The sequence below is a fragment of the Balaenoptera physalus genome (assembly GCF_965194825.1).
Source record: "Balaenoptera physalus genome assembly, chromosome: 9".
Lineage (NCBI taxonomy): Eukaryota > Metazoa > Chordata > Mammalia > Artiodactyla > Balaenopteridae > Balaenoptera > Balaenoptera physalus.
The window spans coordinates 49,500,899-49,521,860 of NC_138888.1; the positions used below are offsets into that span (position 1 = coordinate 49,500,899).

Below are 20,962 nucleotides of genomic sequence, written 5' to 3' on the forward strand. Positions count from 1 at the left end.
TCTCCCTTCTGAGAGGAAGGAAATTCTTCTTGGATTTTATAACAGTACCTTTTCTCTCCTCAGAGAAGGAGACTTCTACTTCTTGAGCACATATTCTGAGTCTTTGTGTGATCCTCTTTCTCTTAAATGCCTCTTTTTCAGTCCCTTAAATGTGTGTGTGTGTTTTTCCCTCAAAAGAGCTCTCTGCTAATTGACCTTCTCATCTTCTCATGAAAACACTTCCTGGGCAACTTCATCTCTGTGCTAATGACTCCCCAGTTTTTTTGCCTCCAATTGAGTGCTGTCTGCTGAGTTCCAGATCCGTATCCAAGACCACCATCGGTATGCCCCATGGACATCTCAAACTCATTAGGTCTGGTTCTAAAGTCAACATTTCTCTCCACCTCAAAGCTGTAATGCTTTTTCTGAAATTTGTAACATTATCTATTCACTTGCTTATAGCATCCTAGATCATTTGCCATCAGCCTATCAGTTACTAAATCCTACTGATTCTGTCCTGCCCTCTTTTTATCCATCTTTCTATCCTTATTGCTGTTACCCATGTCAGGTACTATCCTCCCTCCCTCTCTCGTTTAGACCTATTGGCCTCATCGCTTCCAGCGTTAGCCTTGGCCTATGCTCCCACACTCCTGGGGCGTATATAAATTATCTAAATTTATTTAGTCATGGAACCTATGTCTTGAACAACTTTTGACTTCTAGGTTATATGAGAACTTAAAAATATAACTAAAAGGATTTACTGATACTGACTATACTCATATATGGAATGACCATACAGTTTACCAAGTAGTTAATATAGATATATATATAGAAAAACATTAGGATATGTATAAAAATATAAATAATACAAGAGGTCATTTGTTAAATTCCAAATGAGTGGTACTTATAATTGCCATAGGGTTTTTTGTTTTTTTTTTTTTAAACTGGCCAGAGGGGAGGATTTTTTTTTTTTTTTTTTTGGCTGTGTTGGGTCTTCGTTTCTGTGCGAGGGCTTTCTCCAGTTGCGGCGAGCGGGGGCCACTCTTCATCGCGGTGCCCGGGCCTCTCACTGTCGCGGCCTCTCCCGTTGCGGAGCACAGGCTCCAGACGCGCAGGCTCAGTAGCTGTGGCTCACAGGCCTAGCCGCTCTGCGGCATGTGGGTTCTTCCCGGACCGGGGCACGAACCCGTGTCCCCTGCAGTGGCAGGCGGATTCTTAACCACTGCGCCACCAGGGAAGCCCGCCATAGGGGTTTTGAAATGCATGAGATCATTAATAGTAAAGTCCTTAATGAATGGAAAGGAACAAAGGAAGTAGACAGCTGGCAAGGCTAGTGAAGGATGGGGGTGGATAAAAGGGAGAAAAAGATAATGTAAGGTAAGTAGTAAAGATACATGAAACTGAAGGTAGTAAAATTAAAAAACAAGCTTTCTGTGGATGCTCTGGCTGCATAAAATACATGGTGTGGTTGCCATGTTAGTGAAAACAAAGTCTTTTTTGTTTAATTTAATTTTTATTTTGTATTGGAGTATACTTGATTTCCAATGTTGTGTTAGTTTCAGGTGTACAGCAGAGTGATTCAGTTATACATATACATTATATCCATTCTTTTTCAGGTTCTTTTCCCATATAGGTTATTACAGAGTATTGAATAGTGTTCCCTATGCTATACAGTAGGTCCCTATTGATCATCTATTTTTTACGTAGTAGTGTTTATATGTTAATCCCAAACTCCTAATTTATCCTCCCCCCCACCTTTCCCCTTTGGTAACCGTAAGTGAAAACAAAGTCTTTTGACTTCATTGCCCTGTAGTCCTTTAATTTAGGGACTGGACTATGTTCCTAATCCTGGCTAGTCATTTTGTAGTTCTCTGCTCTTATCAAACAGGCAATTAGGCAATAGATTGTGTTTGTAACCAGGACAAACACATCCTTTGACACCAAAAAAACAACTTAAAATACATGCCCTCATGGTCTGTTGTACGTGTATTTGAGCTATGTGGTCTTTTGTCAATATTCTAAAATTCTGAGATAGCCTAGCATTTTCAAAAATCTGTTATTTTGGTGATCTCTTTATAAACAATCTTAACTAAACTTTTAATTTCAATCTTGTCAATTCCAGAGATTATTAATGTGTATAAGTTACAGTGGGGGGGCCATTCCAAATATATGTATATAGATTGATTTTTTAGAATTCATTCAAGTCTTAGCGTATGTCATCTGTGTCTTATTAATACATCTTTTTCCTCTTTTTAGAGTTTTCTCTGTGACTTTTGGAAATTATATTTTTTCTTCATTACCATTTCAACTAGTACTGTTTTTCAAGTTGGTCGTACGAAGTAAGAATTGACACATAAAAACTCAGTTTAGTATAAAACGATTCTTGGTTTTGAAATGGAAATTATAAGGTTGTTAAGATTTTTCCTGAACGCTCTATTCAAAATACTTTTTAACGTAATATCCTAGAGCAGTGGTTTTCAGACTTTTTGACTGTGATCCACTCTTGCTCTGGCGCTCTCTCTTGCTCATAACCTATGATGTGCACTGGTGTTTTCAATTATTTTCTACTCCAGTCCAGTTCAGTGATTTCACTTGGGGAGTGGGGGTGGGGAATGCTATTTGCAACTCACTAAACTGATTTCATAATCCACTAATGGGTTATAAGTTGCAGTTTGACAATATCTTAGAGTAGATTTTTATAAAAATCAATTTTTAAAAATTGTAGAACATTATAGGGTAGCAAATCAAAATTATTCATAATTTGTTCCTGTAGGTAACTCCTGTTGACATTTCAGAAATATTAAAGAAAAATATGAGTGATAAGAATATATAAACATTAAAAAAAAGAATATATAGACATAATAAGAATTCAAAAGATATAGAAAGATTTAAAATGAAAAATTTTACACTTCTACTTTCCTCAACCTAGTCCTCCTGCACAAAAGTAACTACTATAGATGACTTCTGGCCTTACCAATGCTTTTTATGCATATGCTAGCACATGTATATCTTTTAAAAACACCAAGGGATGCTATACATTCTGTCCCATCTTTATCACTTAATATCACCAAAAATACAGATCTATCTTATTCTTACTGCATTCTTTTTAATGGCTGTTTAATATTCTACTGTAGGGATAGACCTTAATTTATTCAATCAGTTTCCTGTTGATACCACTTAGATACTGTTAAGCTTTTAAAAAATTCCCCAGTCTGATAGATGAAAAATAGGTCTCCATTGCTTCAATTTGTATTCTTAAATTAAGTGAGGTAGCCATATTTTCATATAATTTTTGACTATTTAAATTTATATTTATTTTTGTGAAATATCTATTCATATTCCCTACCCACTGTTGAAGTGTTTTTCTTAATGATTTTTTATAAGCTCTATAAATCAAGCAAATTCCCTCTAATGTCTTACAATTTGGTGAAATTCTCCAAGTTTGTTGTTAGCCTTTGTTTAGAATATATTTTCTGAGCAAGATAGTTTTGTAGTCAAATTAATCCGCCTTTTCCCTGTGGATTTTATTTAAAAGGAGCTTTCCCCAGAGTGGATGTTTGTTTGTTTTAAGTTTATCAAAGAGTGTGATCAGAACTTATATTGGAGAAGAGCATTTCAAAGAGGACAGTCTAGTGAGATTTGACATTTTATATGTACATTGCAAACAGCCTTGAGTAGGCATTAAGTTTCAAACTCCAAAATCATTCACAGAAAGCTTGCTTTAATGTTGTCCTTTTTGCATATGTGCTCTGCTAAACACAAAATTATGGAAAGTTATAGTATTGTGAACTATTTTAATTATTATAGTGATTTCTAGTTTTTTCCTAATCAATGTTTAACATATTTTCATAAAAACCACATATGTCACATTGTAGTTCTTTAAAATAAATTAAAGTTAACACTCAGTAGAAATAGAATTTATTGATTAAATCTAGTAGATATTTAAAAGAAAATAATAAAAGAAATAATTTTAAAAGAAAGAAAAGAAATAATTCATTTCATTGTGGAAATTCATCCCCCCTCTGTGTTTTCTCATAATACGTATAAAGATTTCTTAGCAGAGTAGGAAGGAAGTAGATTTTCTATTTAATGGAAACAATACAGTAGACATTTCCTGGATTATATTTTGGTTAGATCATTTAGTAGCTTTCCTTATTACTACTGTTAAAATTCCTGTGAGGTCTTCAGGAACTATAAATGATTAATTTATTTGAGCCTTGACTTCACTGCATTTATCTTCTCTAGAAGCACAGTGATATTAAATACATTGGATTATTGGTACTGATAATTTAGCCATTAATACTTAATTAAAACCCTTAGCTATAAATTGTAAATGTTAGTACATTTCCTTGTAGCATCTGGGGTGGGTTGTCAGACCATTGATAATGCCAGTCATTCCGAAAAGTGGAACATCTAACACGTATTAGACAAGTTCCTTCAGAAAGCAAAAGCGTTTCTCTCTCCCTATACATCCTCAGCCAGCACTGTCTAGGAATTGGGGGGTGGGGGGTGGGGGGGGAAGAGATGAATTCCAGGGCTACTTGGCTGCCTGTTTTTACTAAAGAAAATGTAAACTGTGCATTTTAGAAGTGTATTGGGTTGGCCAGAAAGTCCATTCAGGTTTTTCCATAACATCTTAACGGAAAACCCAAACGAACTTTTTGGCCAATCCAAGTTATAAAGATATGGGTTAGATGTAAAACCAGATAGTTTGAGAGTGCACTGAGATAAAAATAAGGTTTATTATGGGCATCTAAGATAAAACTACTACTACATTATTTTGCTGAATTAATTAATTACCAATTTCAAGTTATTTTTCAGACATTAACTTTTTTGAACATTCTTATTTAATTTTGTTTGTCAGTTTCTTGTTGATAATGGCAGTTTTGAAAACAATATTCTCTCAATGTGGGATAAATGTCATCTAACCAACGTGTTTGAAAACCAATTCATGTACCATTGCTTTCATTTTCTTATTCAAGAAAACTTGTTGAATGCCTACTACTTTGTGCCAGGTCCTGTGCTATAAGTGGTTTTATAAATATTCATCTGGAAAGAAGAGAGCTATGCTCTATTACATATGATAGAAGTCTGCCATAGCAAATTTAGAATAAAGTAGGGATTTCATTTAATATTTACTCCTAGAAGATGAGTAATGAAGGAGTTCTTAGATTCGGTATATTCATGACATGATGAGAATATTGGCTAGTACACTTTTCTTGCTGGTTGAGTCTCTGTAATTCTCAGTTCACTCTTTCCAACAAACATACTTCATTAGGAGTACCTTCTCTGACTTTCCAGCCTAGGTTATGTCTGCTGTATATGCGTATTCTGTATTTTTCTTAATAGCCTCATCATAATTATAGTTTTAAAATTACTTGCTTTATCTGCTTTCTCTTTGGTCTCTATTAGGCCATAAACTCCCTGAAGCTCCCTGTGCCTGAAATTTGCTGGGCACTTAAATGTTTATTAATGAATTTTGACTTTTTAAAGTCATTGCTACCTGCTGGGTACTTTCCATCATGTTTCTGCCTCATCCCCATGTCCCAGGGCAAGGCTTTACAAGAGACAATAGGTAATGGGTAGAATTCTGTGCAGTGGAGACCTTGGGAGCCCATTCATGATGATTGTAAAGGGAGTATTCCGAAGGTGAAGGCCACAACTTATGCCAGTTATGACACTCCCTTTATCAGGGCAAAGCTCACTGGTCCTTAAGTTGGATCTTACCTACCTGCCTCATTTCTGGTTAAAATCTTTACAGTGCAGTTTTATCTTGAATCTCAGTCTCCCCCCCCTAATAAATTGTTTGTAGGAAAAATAGATTTAGCCTTTGGAGTGGATGGTTTTGAATGTTTTATTTGGGAGTTTTACCTTTGAAGCCATTTAAGATTTTAGGATGGGAGAATTAACATTATTAGACGTTTCATTTTAGGAAGATATCTTGATGTCAATGCATGAGATGTAGGCGATATGCATGTCAATGCATGAAAAGATAGGCGATAGATCATCACTCATTAATTCAGCCACCATTTGTTAAATACCCTGTGTCAGGCTTGTAGACAATGGAAATGTAGAGATGGAAGACATAGTTCCTGCATTCTAGAACCTTACAATCTATTAGGGGAGATAGATAATTAAACTACATTATAATTTTATTTAATTAGTGGCATGTTAAGAGAAATACAGGATCGAAGGAAACGCAGGAGAGAGGCACCCACTTGGACTAGGAGTTTCAGGGAAGGCTTTTTAGAGGCAGTGATAAATTAGTCCTTTCTAAAAAGCAAGTAGGCGTTAATCAGGTGAAGAGGATAGGGAAGATGTTTCCAGGCAGAGACAAGAGCACATGTATAAATACCAGTTAAAGGTTTATTTTAATTGTCAAGGTGAGAATTCATGAGTGATATTTAAAAGGTGGAGTATATAGCACTTGTTCAGTAACTGAACACTGATTGGTTTTAAGGTTTTGAATTTGCCTTGGTGATTGGGACATATTGGTGTGATTGCAAGAACAGTGGACCCACTATTCTTGGGTGGAGGTGGGCAAGTGATGTTCAGTTTTGGATCTGTGGGTTTTGAGGTACAGTGGGATTTCCATACGGATGTATAGAATGCACAGTTGGAAACTGATGTCAGAGTTTAGGGGTGAGATTAGGGGTAAAGATTGAGGTTTGAGATTCTCAATAGAAGTAGTAGCTAAACCTCAGACACATGGGTAAGATATCAAAAGAGACTGCAGAATAGAGGAGAAGGAAAAGAGGACTAGAGACAGAGGGGAATAAGAAAATACTTTTTTTCTTTTTAAGGCAGGACCTAAATAAGGAGTTTTAAGTTAGTTTTTTATTTCTCTTCATTTTACTTCAAGGAGAAAAAAGGATAAATGAGGAGGAAATAAACATTTGTTAGGAGTTCGTATTTACTGAAACCCCAAAACACTAAAAATATGCCTAAAGTCAAAGATAAATTTAGTTTTGATAATTGTGAAGGTAGGGAAGGTTTTCAGCAAGGATCATTGAAGCAAGAAAAGATTTTCTGATTACCCCTCAATGAATCAGAATGCCCCTGAGAATTCCAGGTAATTTAGGTTTTACTTTGTAAACTCTTTATTTTGATTTGTATCTGTTTTATTTTTTATATTTAAAGTTTATATACTCAGAGTGCCATTGAAAAGTAACTACTGTAGCTGACTTATGGCCCTACCAATGCTTTTTAAGCATATACCAGCATGTATGTATATCTTTTAAAAATTCCAAGGGATGCTATATATTCTGTTCCATCTTTATCACTTAGTACCATATCTTACTAATCATTCCAAACCAAAAATACAGAACTATCTTATTCTTACTGCATTCTTTTTAATGGCTATATAATATTCTACTGTAGGGATGGACCTTAATTTATTCAACCAGTTTCCTGTAGCCAAGAAGTGTATCCAATTTTCTCATATGGAATATGTTACATAAAAGATTAAATACTCATATTTTAGAAGAACATATATGCTCTCGTAGTCAAGGGGATGTAAACTTCTTATTTCTTACAGACTGCACTTGGTTTCAAATATCTTTCTCAGACCAAGTACATGTAGTACTTGAAGTCAGAGAAGAGGAAACTAGATTGTTTGTTGCAAATGGAAAGCGAAATAACTTTCCTATAGCTATACTATTATTATAGAATCTACTAGAGGAGTGTTTTAGGCGCTTTGGGAAGGAGATGAGATGGCATTTCCCATGGCAGCATCTCTCAAACACGTATCTCTGACTGCCTGGAGTGCTTAACCTTTTTCACTTATGTACAGCATAAGTAACAGCTATTGTTTGTCAAGAACTCGTAGCATGCCAGGCATTCTACATCTGTTATCTCATTTAGTCCTCATAACATTCTTGCCAATAGTGGTAGGTATAAGAGTAATAACTATAATTTGTCAAGTATTTAATATTTTCTAAGCATTGTGTTATGTAGTTAATGTACATTTTTTTAATCCTTACAGAAACTGTATGTTTGTCAGTAGATATTTTTATTCCTCCATAACGCTTAGAGGGGGTAAGCAACTTGCTTTATGTCATACAGCTGTGGTCAGGGCTTAAACTCAGGTCTCTGAATTCTAAACTCTGTACTTCTTGCATTATACCTGCTACCTCACTATTACTTCTATTGGGTGGCGATGGGGAACATTGACCTCCTTGAAGCTTCTGACTGGTACCTAAGCAGTGTCACTAGAGTAAAATAAAGCAGAAAATTTAGGGCCACCTTGAACCGGGGCTGGTTTAGTGTGTTATAGACCCCTGTTCAGCGTATGAGTGCCACCTGCTGGAAGGTTATAATGTATCTACGTGCTTGTAAAGTCGTTCCAAAAAGGTTGTCACAGGTGTGAAAGTGTCAGGTTTCAAAATGTAAGTTTTTAAATTTCAGTTTAGGAATGCTGGGGCATTTTGAAGTTAGGTGAATCTCCTATTTGCCATAAACTACGTTTCTTCATTTATCGTCATTTTTTTTTTTGCAGAGAGGGGAGGGTTACACATTAAAAAAGAAACAAAAAGATACACTCCATGAGTGCTTTCTAAAATAAAGTTTTCTTTTTTTAAAATAATTAATTTATTTATTTATTTTTGGCTGTGTTGGGTCTTTGTTGCCGCGTGCGGGCTTTTCTCTAGTTGCGGCGAGCGGGGGCCACTCTTTGTTGTGGTGCGCGGGCTTCTCATTGAGGTGGCTTCTCTTGTTGCGGAGCACGGGCTCCAGGCGTGCGGGCTTCAGTAGTCGCAGCATGCGGGCTCAGTAGTTGTGGCACACGGGCTTCAGTAGTTGTGGCGCACGGGCTCTAGAGCGCAGGCTCAGTCATTGTGGCACATGGGCTTAGTTGCTCCGCGGCATGTGGGATCTTCCTGGACAAGGGTCCATCCTGTGTCCCCTGCACTGGCAGGACCTGTGTCCCCTTCATTGGCAGGCGGATTCTTAACCAGTGCGCCCCCAGGGAAGTCTCTAAAATAAAGTTTTCTAAAAATAAAGATCAATGGTCAAATGAATCATACCATTACTTATAACAGATCAAATAAGAATAAAAAATTGGATTTACTTTGAGATAAGTGAGTTATTGAAGTATAAGAGGACCCTTTCCAATTAGATACCCTGAAAAAGAAAAATCTGGAAGCCCTGGGGGCATCAGAGACTTGGAGAACAGAAAGTACAGATGAAAGAGAAAGAAAGATGTGTGGATAAAAATACAAATGGATTCTGTAAATGTTAGTCTAGCACAAGGCTCAATGGAGTCAGGATCCTAAATAGTGCTTTAGAGAAAAAAGTTTAGGATTATAGCTTTAGATTGTTTTATGTTTAGGATAGTGAAAAGTAGACGCTTCTTATAGTCACTTAGATGCCTTGGAAGGGGGATCAGATAAAAGTCTTGGCATGCCCACTGCACATTCTTCATTAGGCTTCTTTTGGATCACGTTAGTACTCTGTAAGTGTCTGGCACAGGGGATGTTATCACTTAGTGTGGGATTTTCACAGGAAAATCATGCTGTACTTTAACTGCTCTTTATGTGATTAAAGCATATTTGTAGTTGCATGATGTCATGTTGAACAAGTATTTGTGTGACAAGAGATTAAACTCCATTGGTAAAATCTGATTTTGCCAAGAATTCAGAAAAGTACAAGCATGATCATCTCCTTTCTTTTTTTTTTTTTTTTTTCATCTCCTTTCATTTATCCCTTCTCAGGTCAACTGTGTAAGAAGCTTAGCTAGCATGATAGTATTGATTTCTTAGCAGGTAGATTTCTGGAGGGAAAGAGCTATCTTTTCTGTGTGTGTGTGTGTGTGCGTGCGTGTGTGCGTGCTCACGTGTATGTGTACATTATAAGAGTAACGCTCATTTAGAAAACTTGTAAAGTAGAAAAATAGGAAGAAAGAAAAATCACACATAATCCCACCACCCAGAGATAACTACATTGACGTTTTGGTATATTTCCTGGTTTATAAACATATTTTATATTTTGCAGCCTTTATTTATTTTAATTATTTATTTTTTAACAAGAGAAAAGCATACAAATTTTATTTAATGTTAAGTTTTGTGTGACACAGGGGCTTTCCTAGAAAAGAAATGAAGATGCCAAGAAATGGGTAGGCCTGAGACCTGATGTCATTTTTAACAAAGAGCAATAAATTTCAGAGACATTACAAGACAAAGGAAAGGGTTTTTAGACTTCTAGGGGCTGCAAACTGTGGGAAGGTAAATGTATAGGGGAAACCAATGGAAGGTAAGGGCTATCTTAGCATGGTGTGTTTGTGCTGGTCCAATGCAATGCTGACTTTCTGTCTTCTTCGTGGTCATACAACTTCCCTGGGAGAGGGGATTTATGGCAGTCCTCAATTCTTAGAGTTTCTACTTTTAGTCAGATAAGGGAAGCTGCAGGAAGGCTCCTTTCTGCATCTGTTGAATCTCAAATGCCTTCAGCTCAAAATCATTCGTATGCCAAAGTGTCATATTTTGGAGTGGCATATTCTGATCCCCTTCACCCTCCTCCAAAATAAAAGATGACATTTAAATCTGATGAAGGCAAATAAATGGGAAATTCTGTACCAGTGTGCCTGGCTAGGGAAAAAAACACATTTTTTCCCTTTCTCTGATTTTTAAAAATTGAAGTATAATTGACCTACAATACTATCTTTGTTCCAGGTGCACAACATAGTAATTCGATATTTCTGTACATTACAAAACGATCACCACACGGCCTTTTATTATATAGCATTAGAGCAAAAGTCTTTTCTCATGTATTTAAAAACTCTTGGCATATATATTTGAGACTGTGATATGTCGATATACCATAATTATCAGTTTTCTGACTATTGGCTGGCCATTTGTGTTGTTTACTGTTTTTGTTCATTTGTTTCTTCAGTAAATAGCTGTAGAGAAATTTACTTTTTATTTGTTTGTTTCAGTAAATAGAGACAGAGACTACACTTTCATGTGGCATTTGTCTAGGGCCTAGCATATTTATTTTTGCTAGCCTTGAAAGTAAACAGTGATTTGATTAATCTGTGCTTTAGTTCCTCAGTGTGCCTCCCTTTGTTCTCTGTTCCTATGTATCATTTTCTTCAGAATTTTGTAGCATTTATTGCATTCACAGCCCTTTCAAGGAACGCCTTCATAGTACCCCTTGGCTCTTCTGGTTCTTACCAGGTTAACTATCTCACCCTGAGCTATTAAGAGCTATGTTTCTGCTCTTCACATCAAGCCAGCACTCATACTTTTGCTAGAGTGGGTGCTAGTTGAGAGAAAAATTCCTTTTTAAGCCTAAAGTAAATGGAGCTTGTGGAAAGTTAGAGCCCCTAGAAGAACTATTTTAGACACAGTCTATTCAATTTATTAAAAACAAAATCTCTCAAAACGCCTTTTGAAAGGATAGAAACGTTTTGTAATACTCCAAGCTATTTACTGGTTGATTTCGTAAGAACCAGGTAAGTTCAGTAGATTTAATTCTTTTGACAAATATTTATTGAGTACTTACTGTGTGCTAGGTACCATTTTAAGCAGTGGGGATATAAAACCAGTGGAAACTTTGCCTTCATGGAGTTTATATGTTAATAGAGAGAAACAGACAATAAACAACATAAATTATTGTTAGAAAGATAATGTGGTATATATATTATGTATTACCTAACGCCCAGGGGGAATTCTGATGCAGTAACCAAACCTATTAATATTTCTTTTGTAATAAAAGTATGAGCATTCACACTCAATGGACTAAATAAAGACTATAGCCGCTTCATGTTAGTGCAAATGAGATACTTCTATAAAATGAGTATTAAAGGGTAGTTTTCAAAATAGGTAAAATTATGACTGTGATCCAGATGTAAAATGAACACATTTTAAAGATTTTATTTAACTTATTAAATGAAGGAACTAAATAGATGTTATAACCCATTCAAAGAAGAATCCATAGGACAGACACATTTATAGATCAGGAATATTAAAATGATGTGCAAATTAAGGCAAAACTAGCATCTTCCACAATGGGAGAGGGAAGTCAACGAACATCTTCTGGACAGGACAGAATTTGCATGTAGATAGACATGACTTATTCTGCATCATTGTCAGTTATCTATAATGTACAGAGTTGTAAAATAGCTTCCATAGAATCAGAATCAGATAACCTGAAATGATGTGCCTTCGACAATGCATGTTTTCCACTGAAGTGTAAATTTTTTTTCCTACCTGAGTTACTAGAAAGCTTTTGGTTTTCTGAGCTCTCTAGAATTATAGATAAGGGATATAGAGCTATAGTATATTTGATAGTGATAGTACTTTGCAGAAAAATAAAGATGCAGAGGGGTGGTTATCATTTTAAATAGAAGGACTGTAGAAGACTTGAGGAGGTGATATTGAGGATTGAACTAAAGGAGATGAGATTTTTTTGCCTAAGTAACTGGAATGATGGAGTTGCTTCTAACTGAGATTGGGGAAGAGCAGTTGGGGAAGAGGGCAGGGGAGGTGGAGATCACCTCAGTATCGGCATTTAGCCATTCAAGTAGAGATGTTGAGGCAGTTATATATACATGCGTAGCTGCACTTCAGGGAATATGTGTGGGCTAGAAATAAACATTTGGGAGTTGATACGTACAGGTGACATTTAAAGCCTCCAAACTGGATGAGATCGCTTAAAAAAGCTCCTTCTACATGCCACACATTGTGCTAGTCCCTGTAGAGATAAATTTAAAATTGTCTTTGTCCTCAAAGAGCCTATGGTCTACTAGGGGAGGTGGATGTAAACAGTTAAAACTGTATAAAAGTATACTAATACAAATACATATCAAGTATACTAAGATAAATACATATCAAGTATACTAATATAAATACATATCAAGTACAGATGATTCAGGGAAGTCAAATCTGAGTCATTCTAAACTCCATCACCCCGAAAGTCACTCGTTCAGTGGCCCAACCATGGGACGTGCACGGAAGAAAGTCACAGCATGGTACCTTTTATATCAGCTGACTTCTCCACTAACCCACTGTACCCAGCATGTTTCTAGTGATATTGGAGAACCTCGCTGGTGACACTTCTGCATGGCTTACAAGCCTCCTTTTTATTTGCCCTTTGCATTATCTCTTGCTTTACTTCCTCAGTTCTGTCCCTAGTGACAGAGATGATCGATTTTTTTTCTTTGATTGAAGTATAGCTTATGTACAATATTATATATTACAGGCATATAATATTAGTCTTTCACAATTTTAAAGGTTATTCTCTATTTATAGTTATTATAAAATATTGGCTGTATTCCCTGTGTTGTACAATATGTCCTTGTAGCTTATGTTATGCATAATAGTTTGTACCTCTTAATCCCCTATCCCTATATTGCCCCTCCCCCATTCCTTCTCTGCACTGGTGACCATTAGTTTGTTCTGTATATCTGTGAGTCTGCTTCTTTTTTTTTTTTTTTAATAAATCATTTTTATTTTTGTTGTTGTTGAATATATGTTTTTTTTTTAAAGATTGATTGATTGATTGATTGATTTATGTTGGCTCTTCGTTTCTGTGCTAGGGCTTTCTGTAGTTGCGGCGAGCGGGGGCCACTCTTCATCGCGGTGCGCGGGCCTCTCACTATTATGGCCTCTCTTGTTGCGGAGCACAGGCTCCAGACACGCAGGCTCAGTAGTTGTGGCTCACGGGCCTAGTTGCTCCGCGGCATGTGGGATCTTCCCAGACCAGGGCGCGAACCCGTGTCCCCTGCATTAGCAGGCAGATTCTCAACCACTGCGCCACCAGGGAAGGCCCAGTCTGCTTCTTTTTTGTTGTGGTCACTAATTTGTTGTATATTTTAGATTCCACATGTAAGTGATATCATACAGTATTTGTCTTTCTGTGTCTGACCTATTTCACTTAGCATAATACCCTCCAAGTCCATCCATGTTGCTGCAAATGGCAAAATTTCCTTCTTTTTTTATGGCTGCAACTCTGTATTTTTGAAACACCACTCTGGCTATAGAGTGAAAAATGAATTAGGAGAGGGAACGAAACAGACATAGTTTGCTATTTCTTAGCCTCAGCCTACCTTCCCATTGATATTTAGTGACTTATAAAGACTTGAAGGGTTGGAATTCCCTGGTGGTCCAGTGGTCAGTACTCTGCACTTCCACTGCAGGGGGCACGGGTTTGATTCCTGGTTGGGGAACTAAGATCCCACATGCCGTGTGGTGTGGCCGAAAAAAAAAAAAGACCTGTAGGGTAGAAAAGGCATAATAGGTATGCAGAAATGGAAAATGTATGTTGCTATATAATGCAATTTTGGGGGTAAGGGGAAATTTCCTAGTAAATGCATGCAGTTGCAAACTTTACTCTCTTCCCTCCTGTATGTCATATTAAAAGGTAACCTGAATGAATGGCAATTCCTCAAAAAAATCAAACATAGAATTACTGTAGGGTCCAGCAATTCTACTTCTGAGTATATAAAAGAATTGAAAGCAAGGACTCAAACAGATATTTGTACATCAGTCTTCAAGGCAGCATTATTCATAATAGCCAAAAGGTGGAATCAACCCAAATGTCCATGGGATGGTAGGAGGGATGAATGAATAAGCAAATGTGGTGTGTACATATGATGAAATATTACTTAGCCTTAAAAAGGAAAGAAATTCTGATACATGCTACAACATGGATGAATCTTGAAGACATGTTAAGTGAAAAAAGCCAGACGCAAAAGAACATATATTGAACAGATCCATTTATATGAGGTACCTGGAATAGTCAAATTCATAGAGACAGAAAATAGAATAGCAGATACCAGGGGCTGGGAATGGGAGATGCATACTGGCACAGAGTTTCAGTTTGTGAAAACATTCTGGAGAAAGGATACAGTGGTGGTTCTTGCACAACAATATGAATGTACTTAATGCCACTGAACTGCATACTTAAAAATAGTTAAAATGGTAAATTTTATGTTATATATATTTTACCACAAAAAAAGTGACCTGGAAATACCATGGAGCTGTAAGAAAGAACAGAAGGATTTCTATAAACTAATATTGTACTGGTAATGAGAGATTTACAGGATAAAGTAAAAAATAAGTGCTATCTTTTGTGTAAATATTCATATTTGCTTTTATTTGCATGAACAAACACTGGAAAGATTAACAAGTAACTAATAAAAGTTGTTATTTCTAGGAGGCAAGAGGGCCTGTGGTCACTGGGGGCAGGAGTGGTAATGGGACATCTCAGTATATCTCCTTTTATGTACTTTTGATTTTTGAACTATGTAGATGTATAACCTATTCAAAATAATGTTCAAACATAGGACTTAAGGTAGATTCATTGTAGAGGGATCAGTAATTTGTAGTCACAAAAACCCTAATTTTTTAGAGGTATTGGTTAAATATTGCTACATGTGACGTGCCCTCTCCCAGACAAGTGGGGTCCAGGGTTCAGGGGTCTGTGCCAGTGTTTGGTGTTTCAAGAGCCTGGTTTAGGTGCACAAGTGAGTTTCACCTTTCCTTCCCCTGCAAGCAGGAAAGAGAACATATATTCTGGGTAGACACTTAATAAAATCAAACTCTCTAAGTTCATCAATAGCAAGGTTGACCATGGCAAGTGGGGTCATCATTAAACACATTATTTGACTGAGTCTAGGAGCCTAAAGCGTTCAATAAGCAGGAAACTGTCTGAATATAGCTCTGCATTCCTCCAAAATGCCGCTTTCTCTGATTCCATCATTAATTAGGAACATATGATGTGTAACATTTGCATCTGAAGCCAGAAGCAGGACTGCTTAAGATTTCTTAGGCCATGGGAGCAGAGACAGTAGCTGATAGCTGAGCATCCACCTAATTCTGCACCCCCCAACCCTACCCCTCAGCAAGGGAGTAGGACCGTTGTATCTTCCCTGGTCATTTTTCTTCCAGCTCCTCCTTTCCCACCTACATCCAACAGGAAATACAGGTAGAATCCTGAGGCAGGCTGTGAGAAGTAAAGGCCTGCTAGGGTCAGCTCAGCCCATCCTACCTTAATTTCTTAGCTGTGTTCCAGGGCATAGGGTTTGGAGGGAGAACCCTGGGAGTCCCATCTGGGAATCATGCCCAAGTTATAGCTGGTAGATCACTTTCCAGCAAGGTTGTCAAGGTGTATGTGAAGAGAAAGAGCTGAGTGACAGAGGCAAAATGAGAGAACTGAGAAATCTGTCATTGAGAGTAGTGAAGAAATACACAACTGGGAAGTGGCCTATAAAAGTTCCAGAGGTGGAGTTCAGATGACTTTGACATGATTCAGAGTACAAGCATTCAAGGTATGCGCTACTCATTTAAAGTTATTAGGATAGCTAAGTGATTTATTTCTCTCTGCCTCATTGATCTATTTGTATGTCTGTCTTCCCTACCACATTGTAGGAATCAAAGACAAGGACTTTAGCTGGATTGGAAAAAACATGGACTTTGGAATCAGGCAGATCTATTTAAATCCAAACCTCTTCTCTTTCTAATGTTGAACTTTGCTCAAGTTATTTTTATTACACTGAACCTCAGCTTCTGTGTGCATCATAGTGTTGTTAGGAGGATTAAGTGTGAGAAAAACAATTTATATACTTTCCCTTTTTGTATCTTCCACAGAGCTTTACATTTTAAAGGCATTTGAAATGTTTGTCAAACTGAGTATGTTTCTACCTATTAAGTCTGAACCCTGGTTAAGGACAGCGTGAGGCAGGCATGTTTATAAGGCTTTCACCTTGAGCAGCTAACGTTATCATTGCTAAGTATTTTATCAGGCAACTGCCTGTTATGTGCCAAGTACTAAGTTTTCACATGCTGATCTGGTCTGTCTTTCCTTCTTAGTATCAGAGTCCAGCTTGAAGCTTTCTGCTTTGTGTAGGCCTATTCTTTTCCCTATTTACAGGACCTCTTCTCCACACCAACTTTTATCAGTGGGTTTGAGAGTCATTCCCTTATGCTCATTACTCTTCTAAAAAACCTCAGTCTCATGCTCTAGGCATGGATAAGTTAGGGATTGTTAAATATCTTTCCTTCTTTTGTCAAATATTTGTTGAGCACATACTGTGCTGGAGTGGATACAAACAGTATTTCTGCTTCCCAAGAAGTTTTTCCTCTAGTTAAAAAAAAAAAATACGTGCATGTCAAAATATATTTAATTATTTAGCAATATGATATTACTTTTGCTTTTACTATTTTACGTTTTACCATGTAAAAGGATCCCATTTTTAAAACACACACATACACATAGAAAAAGGATTGGAAAGAAATGCATCAAGATGTTAACAAAGCTTATCTCTGAGTAGCGGTATTTGGGTGTGCACGTGTGTGTGTGTGTGTTTAATGTTGCTTATCTGGATTGTCTAAATTTTCAAAAATTTCATTTTGAAGTTATGGGAAGTGCATCATCCCCCCCTCCCCTTGCTAACAGGATAGTGACCCCTCTCTTCCTCTTGCATTCAGCTTTTGCGAGAATTGAAGCACCCTAATGTGATCGCCCTGCAGAAGGTGTTCCTTTCTCACAGTGACAGGAAGGTGTGGCTGCTGTTTGATTATGCCGAGCATGATTTATGGGTAAGTCTAAACTCACTTTATTTTTAGGGTAATTTTATATAGGTATGAAGAAACAAATGTATGTGCTGCATACTGCTAATGCACAGAAAGGAAAACTTGCTCTGTTGACCATAGTTCAAAATAAATATACTAAATGTAAATTTTGATTTAAAAGAATTAGAGCAATAAACATTAACATCCTATTTTACTGAGAAGATAGTATTTGTAACATTCAGAAATTTCACTTCAAAAAATCTTACTGAGTGGGATATTGTAATTTTATGCAAGTAATTAATGGCAGTTTACTAATATGTGTAGTGAAAATTGCTTTCTTTTGTGGTCCACACAGTAGTTCAAATTTAACCAGTTATGTACTTGTGAATAGTTCCTCTGTCTAAATTAAGGTCAATCTCTTGCAGCATTTTGCCATTTAAAATGGACTCCACCAAATAGAAGAATACCTACGGTTTTGCAAATATTAGGGTTGTTTTTATCAATATATAAAAGAAGCCAAAATTTTTAATTCCAAGTGTTTAAAGTTAGGAATCAAGGCATTTAAACATTTTATCCCAGGAATTGCCAAAAATAAAAAAATTCCAATTTGGCAGTAAGTTCAAATTTTGGATAATTAAATTTTGATTCAATATAGTGTGGTTTGTCATCTATAAAAATTGTAAATCTTTTTAGGAATAACTTTAGCAAACTCATAGGTCTTGAAGGAAATTTCAGTTTATGCTCTTATAGCAGATATTGGCAAGAATCTCCTCTGCCGCGGATATTTAGTACCCATTTTGGCATGTTTTGGACAAGGGTGGAGTGGAGATGGAGGTGGATGTGAGGGGTGGGCGCAGGTAGAATTTCTTCCCCTTCATTACAAAGTTTTTATAACCCACAATGTAACATGTGTACATAAAAATTTGAATATGATGATCTGGTTGTATTTATTTCAATGGGATTGAATTCTCCTTTTTTTTCTCCCTGCTCCTTTCTAGTAGTGATTTGCTATTTAATATTGACTACTAAGAATATATCCTAATTTCATTATGTGCCAAAGAAGGTGAACTTTCCAATAATTCTAATAATACATATAGCCAGTGATGTTACACAAATGCACTAACTTTTTATAGAATAGGAAAGATTTACAGGGTTTTTTTTTCTTTTGTTTACTCTTTCTGTCAGTAGAGAATACAACCAATACTATTTTTTAGGCAGGTTTTTAAATACCAACCCTTTTTACTTCTTGGTTTTATTTAATGAAAATCTTAATGGTTTCAGTAAATCTAGTCATTATAACCACATTAATACTGTCATATTTACCCTCAATATAGATTCTGTTTTGGTTTGATCTTATTATTCAAATTATTTTTCTTTGTGTCATTGGCCTTTAATAAGTAATCTTAAAATGTAGAGAATTTATTGCAGCCTTGATTGTGTTTTATTGACACAGGCAAAGACTATGTTATTATAATATATATATTTTAATTTTTAGCATATTATTAAGTTTCATCGTGCATCAAAAGCAAATAAAAAGCCCATGCAGTTGCCAAGATCTATGGTTAAATCATTACTTTACCAGATTCTTGACGGTATCCATTACCTCCATGCAAATTGGGTGCTTCACAGAGATCTGGTAAGTATGTTTCTTTTAAATCGCTCAATATGTGTCTTTCTCTTTTCAAAAATATCTTTTCTTCTTGGTACAGTTATGATGAACATGAATTATAGAAAAGTTTGAAAATACACATAAGCAAAAAAGAAGGAAATAAAAATCGCCATAAGCCTATGATCAAAAGATTACCATTATTAACTTTTGGTGTATGTTCTTCCCATACATTTACGCACAACTATAAAATGTCATTGTGATTTTCAACAAATGATTGGCATAATCTTTTTTTTTTTTTAATTTTTACTGGAGTATAGTTGATTTACGATGAGCATAATCTCAATGGGATGGCCATATGTGAAACAAGTACCTTTTGATCCATTTTGTTTTTCGTAATTTTGCTCACCATTAATAAAACTTAAATAATTAAAGACTGAGTTCACATTGTTTTCAAAGCGAAACTGAAATAATGACACTGCATCCAGTAAATAGAATGTTATTAGTATTAACAATAGGTAAATAAATAAATCTAACAGGGGATATATATCAATACTTATTAGGCATATTATCCATAATTCAAATGTTTTATGTTTGATTTTACGTTTTTACTCAGTACACATATAACAAACATTTATTAATGTCAAATTATTTTATTCCTCTTTTCACTGTTATCATTTTAGTTTACGTTGATGAGATTTTTTGTTCTTAAGAAATATGGGTACTTAATATCTGTAATACCACTGAGTTTATAGTTGCAAGTTTTATTTTGCTTAGGCTTTTGCAGATTCTAGGGATATAGTAGGGATAGATCTAGGTCGACTCAATTTTTTTAATTGAGGAGAAGTATTTATTATAGAAAGGAATGAATACATAAGGGGATCTAGATAGTACCCCTTGCTACCTTGTCAGTCAGGCCTAGTCTTCTGGCTTGAGCATCTCTTGATGTGGCATTGAAGTTACATTGGGGCCAAATGGCAGGGACCACAAAGATGCATTTACCATTTCAATAGAAGCATTTCACCTGATAATTTTAAACTAAGTTTCTCAAAGCCTTCCACTTATCCATGTTACTATTACCCATGAATCAGCATGTTTTAAAATGATTCTTGGGTACATGAAGTTGTTCTAGGTCAAACCTTCCTTCATAAATGGTTTTAGATTTTAATTTGCTGTATATAACATAGCCTATGTGAGTTATATTTTTGAGGTCATATTCATGTTTGAATCATTGATCAGAATCCTTTACTGAAGATTAACTGATCTCAACTCTTCTCTTTTTGTCACAAAATTGTATATTTTGTTCTAAATAGCATAGAATAACACATTTTATTTGTGATGTCACTGCCTGAATATCCAGTGGTACTAAAACCTAATATAACCAGGACTCAGTTTTCTCCCATCCAGACTTGCTGCTGCTTTAGTGTCCTCTGTTTTGGTTATGGCAGCACCCGCCTCCTAGCCTAGAAACTTCTTTTACCACTTGCAGACCCTTGTACTCCACATCCAGAACTTGCCTAGTCCTGTCAGTTTCACCTCTAAAATATCTCTTCCATTCATCTGTTTCCATTCCTAGTGCCTCATTCCTAGTTCAGGCCTTTATTATCTTTTTCTTGTAGTATGGTGCTAGCCTCTTAACTTGTCTCCTTATCAACAATCTCTTTCCTTTTCAGTCCACTTTAGATCTTCTGAATAATTACTTAGCCCCTGCTTAAGAACTTTGAAACAGTTCCTCATTGCTTGCAGACTAAAGCTATAGTTCCTTTTTTTGGCTTTTGAGGTCTTCTCAGGTATAGCTCCAACTGCCTTTAAACATTTTCTTCTATATCCCTGTAATCTTTTACTTACACTGTACTGTTCAACTATT

General features: G+C 36.1%; 1 protein-coding gene across 8 annotated transcripts in view; it reads left to right on the plus strand.

The window, feature by feature from the left end:
- The window catches only part of CDK19 (cyclin dependent kinase 19), a 182,624-nt gene that overhangs the window by 113,830 nt on the left and 47,832 nt on the right, over nucleotides 1–20,962 (plus strand). For all 8 annotated transcript variants that reach the window (XR_014267520.1, XR_014267521.1, XM_082475290.1 and 5 more), the window contains 2 exons: nucleotides 17,406–17,516; nucleotides 18,985–19,125. Coding sequence is in view for 6 of the 8 variants with exons in the window: in XM_082475290.1 (XP_082331416.1) it covers nucleotides 17,406–17,516; nucleotides 18,985–19,125 (252 nt within the window). In the remaining 2 variants the exon portion in view is untranslated. The remainder of the gene's footprint in view (nucleotides 1–17,405; nucleotides 17,517–18,984; nucleotides 19,126–20,962) is intronic.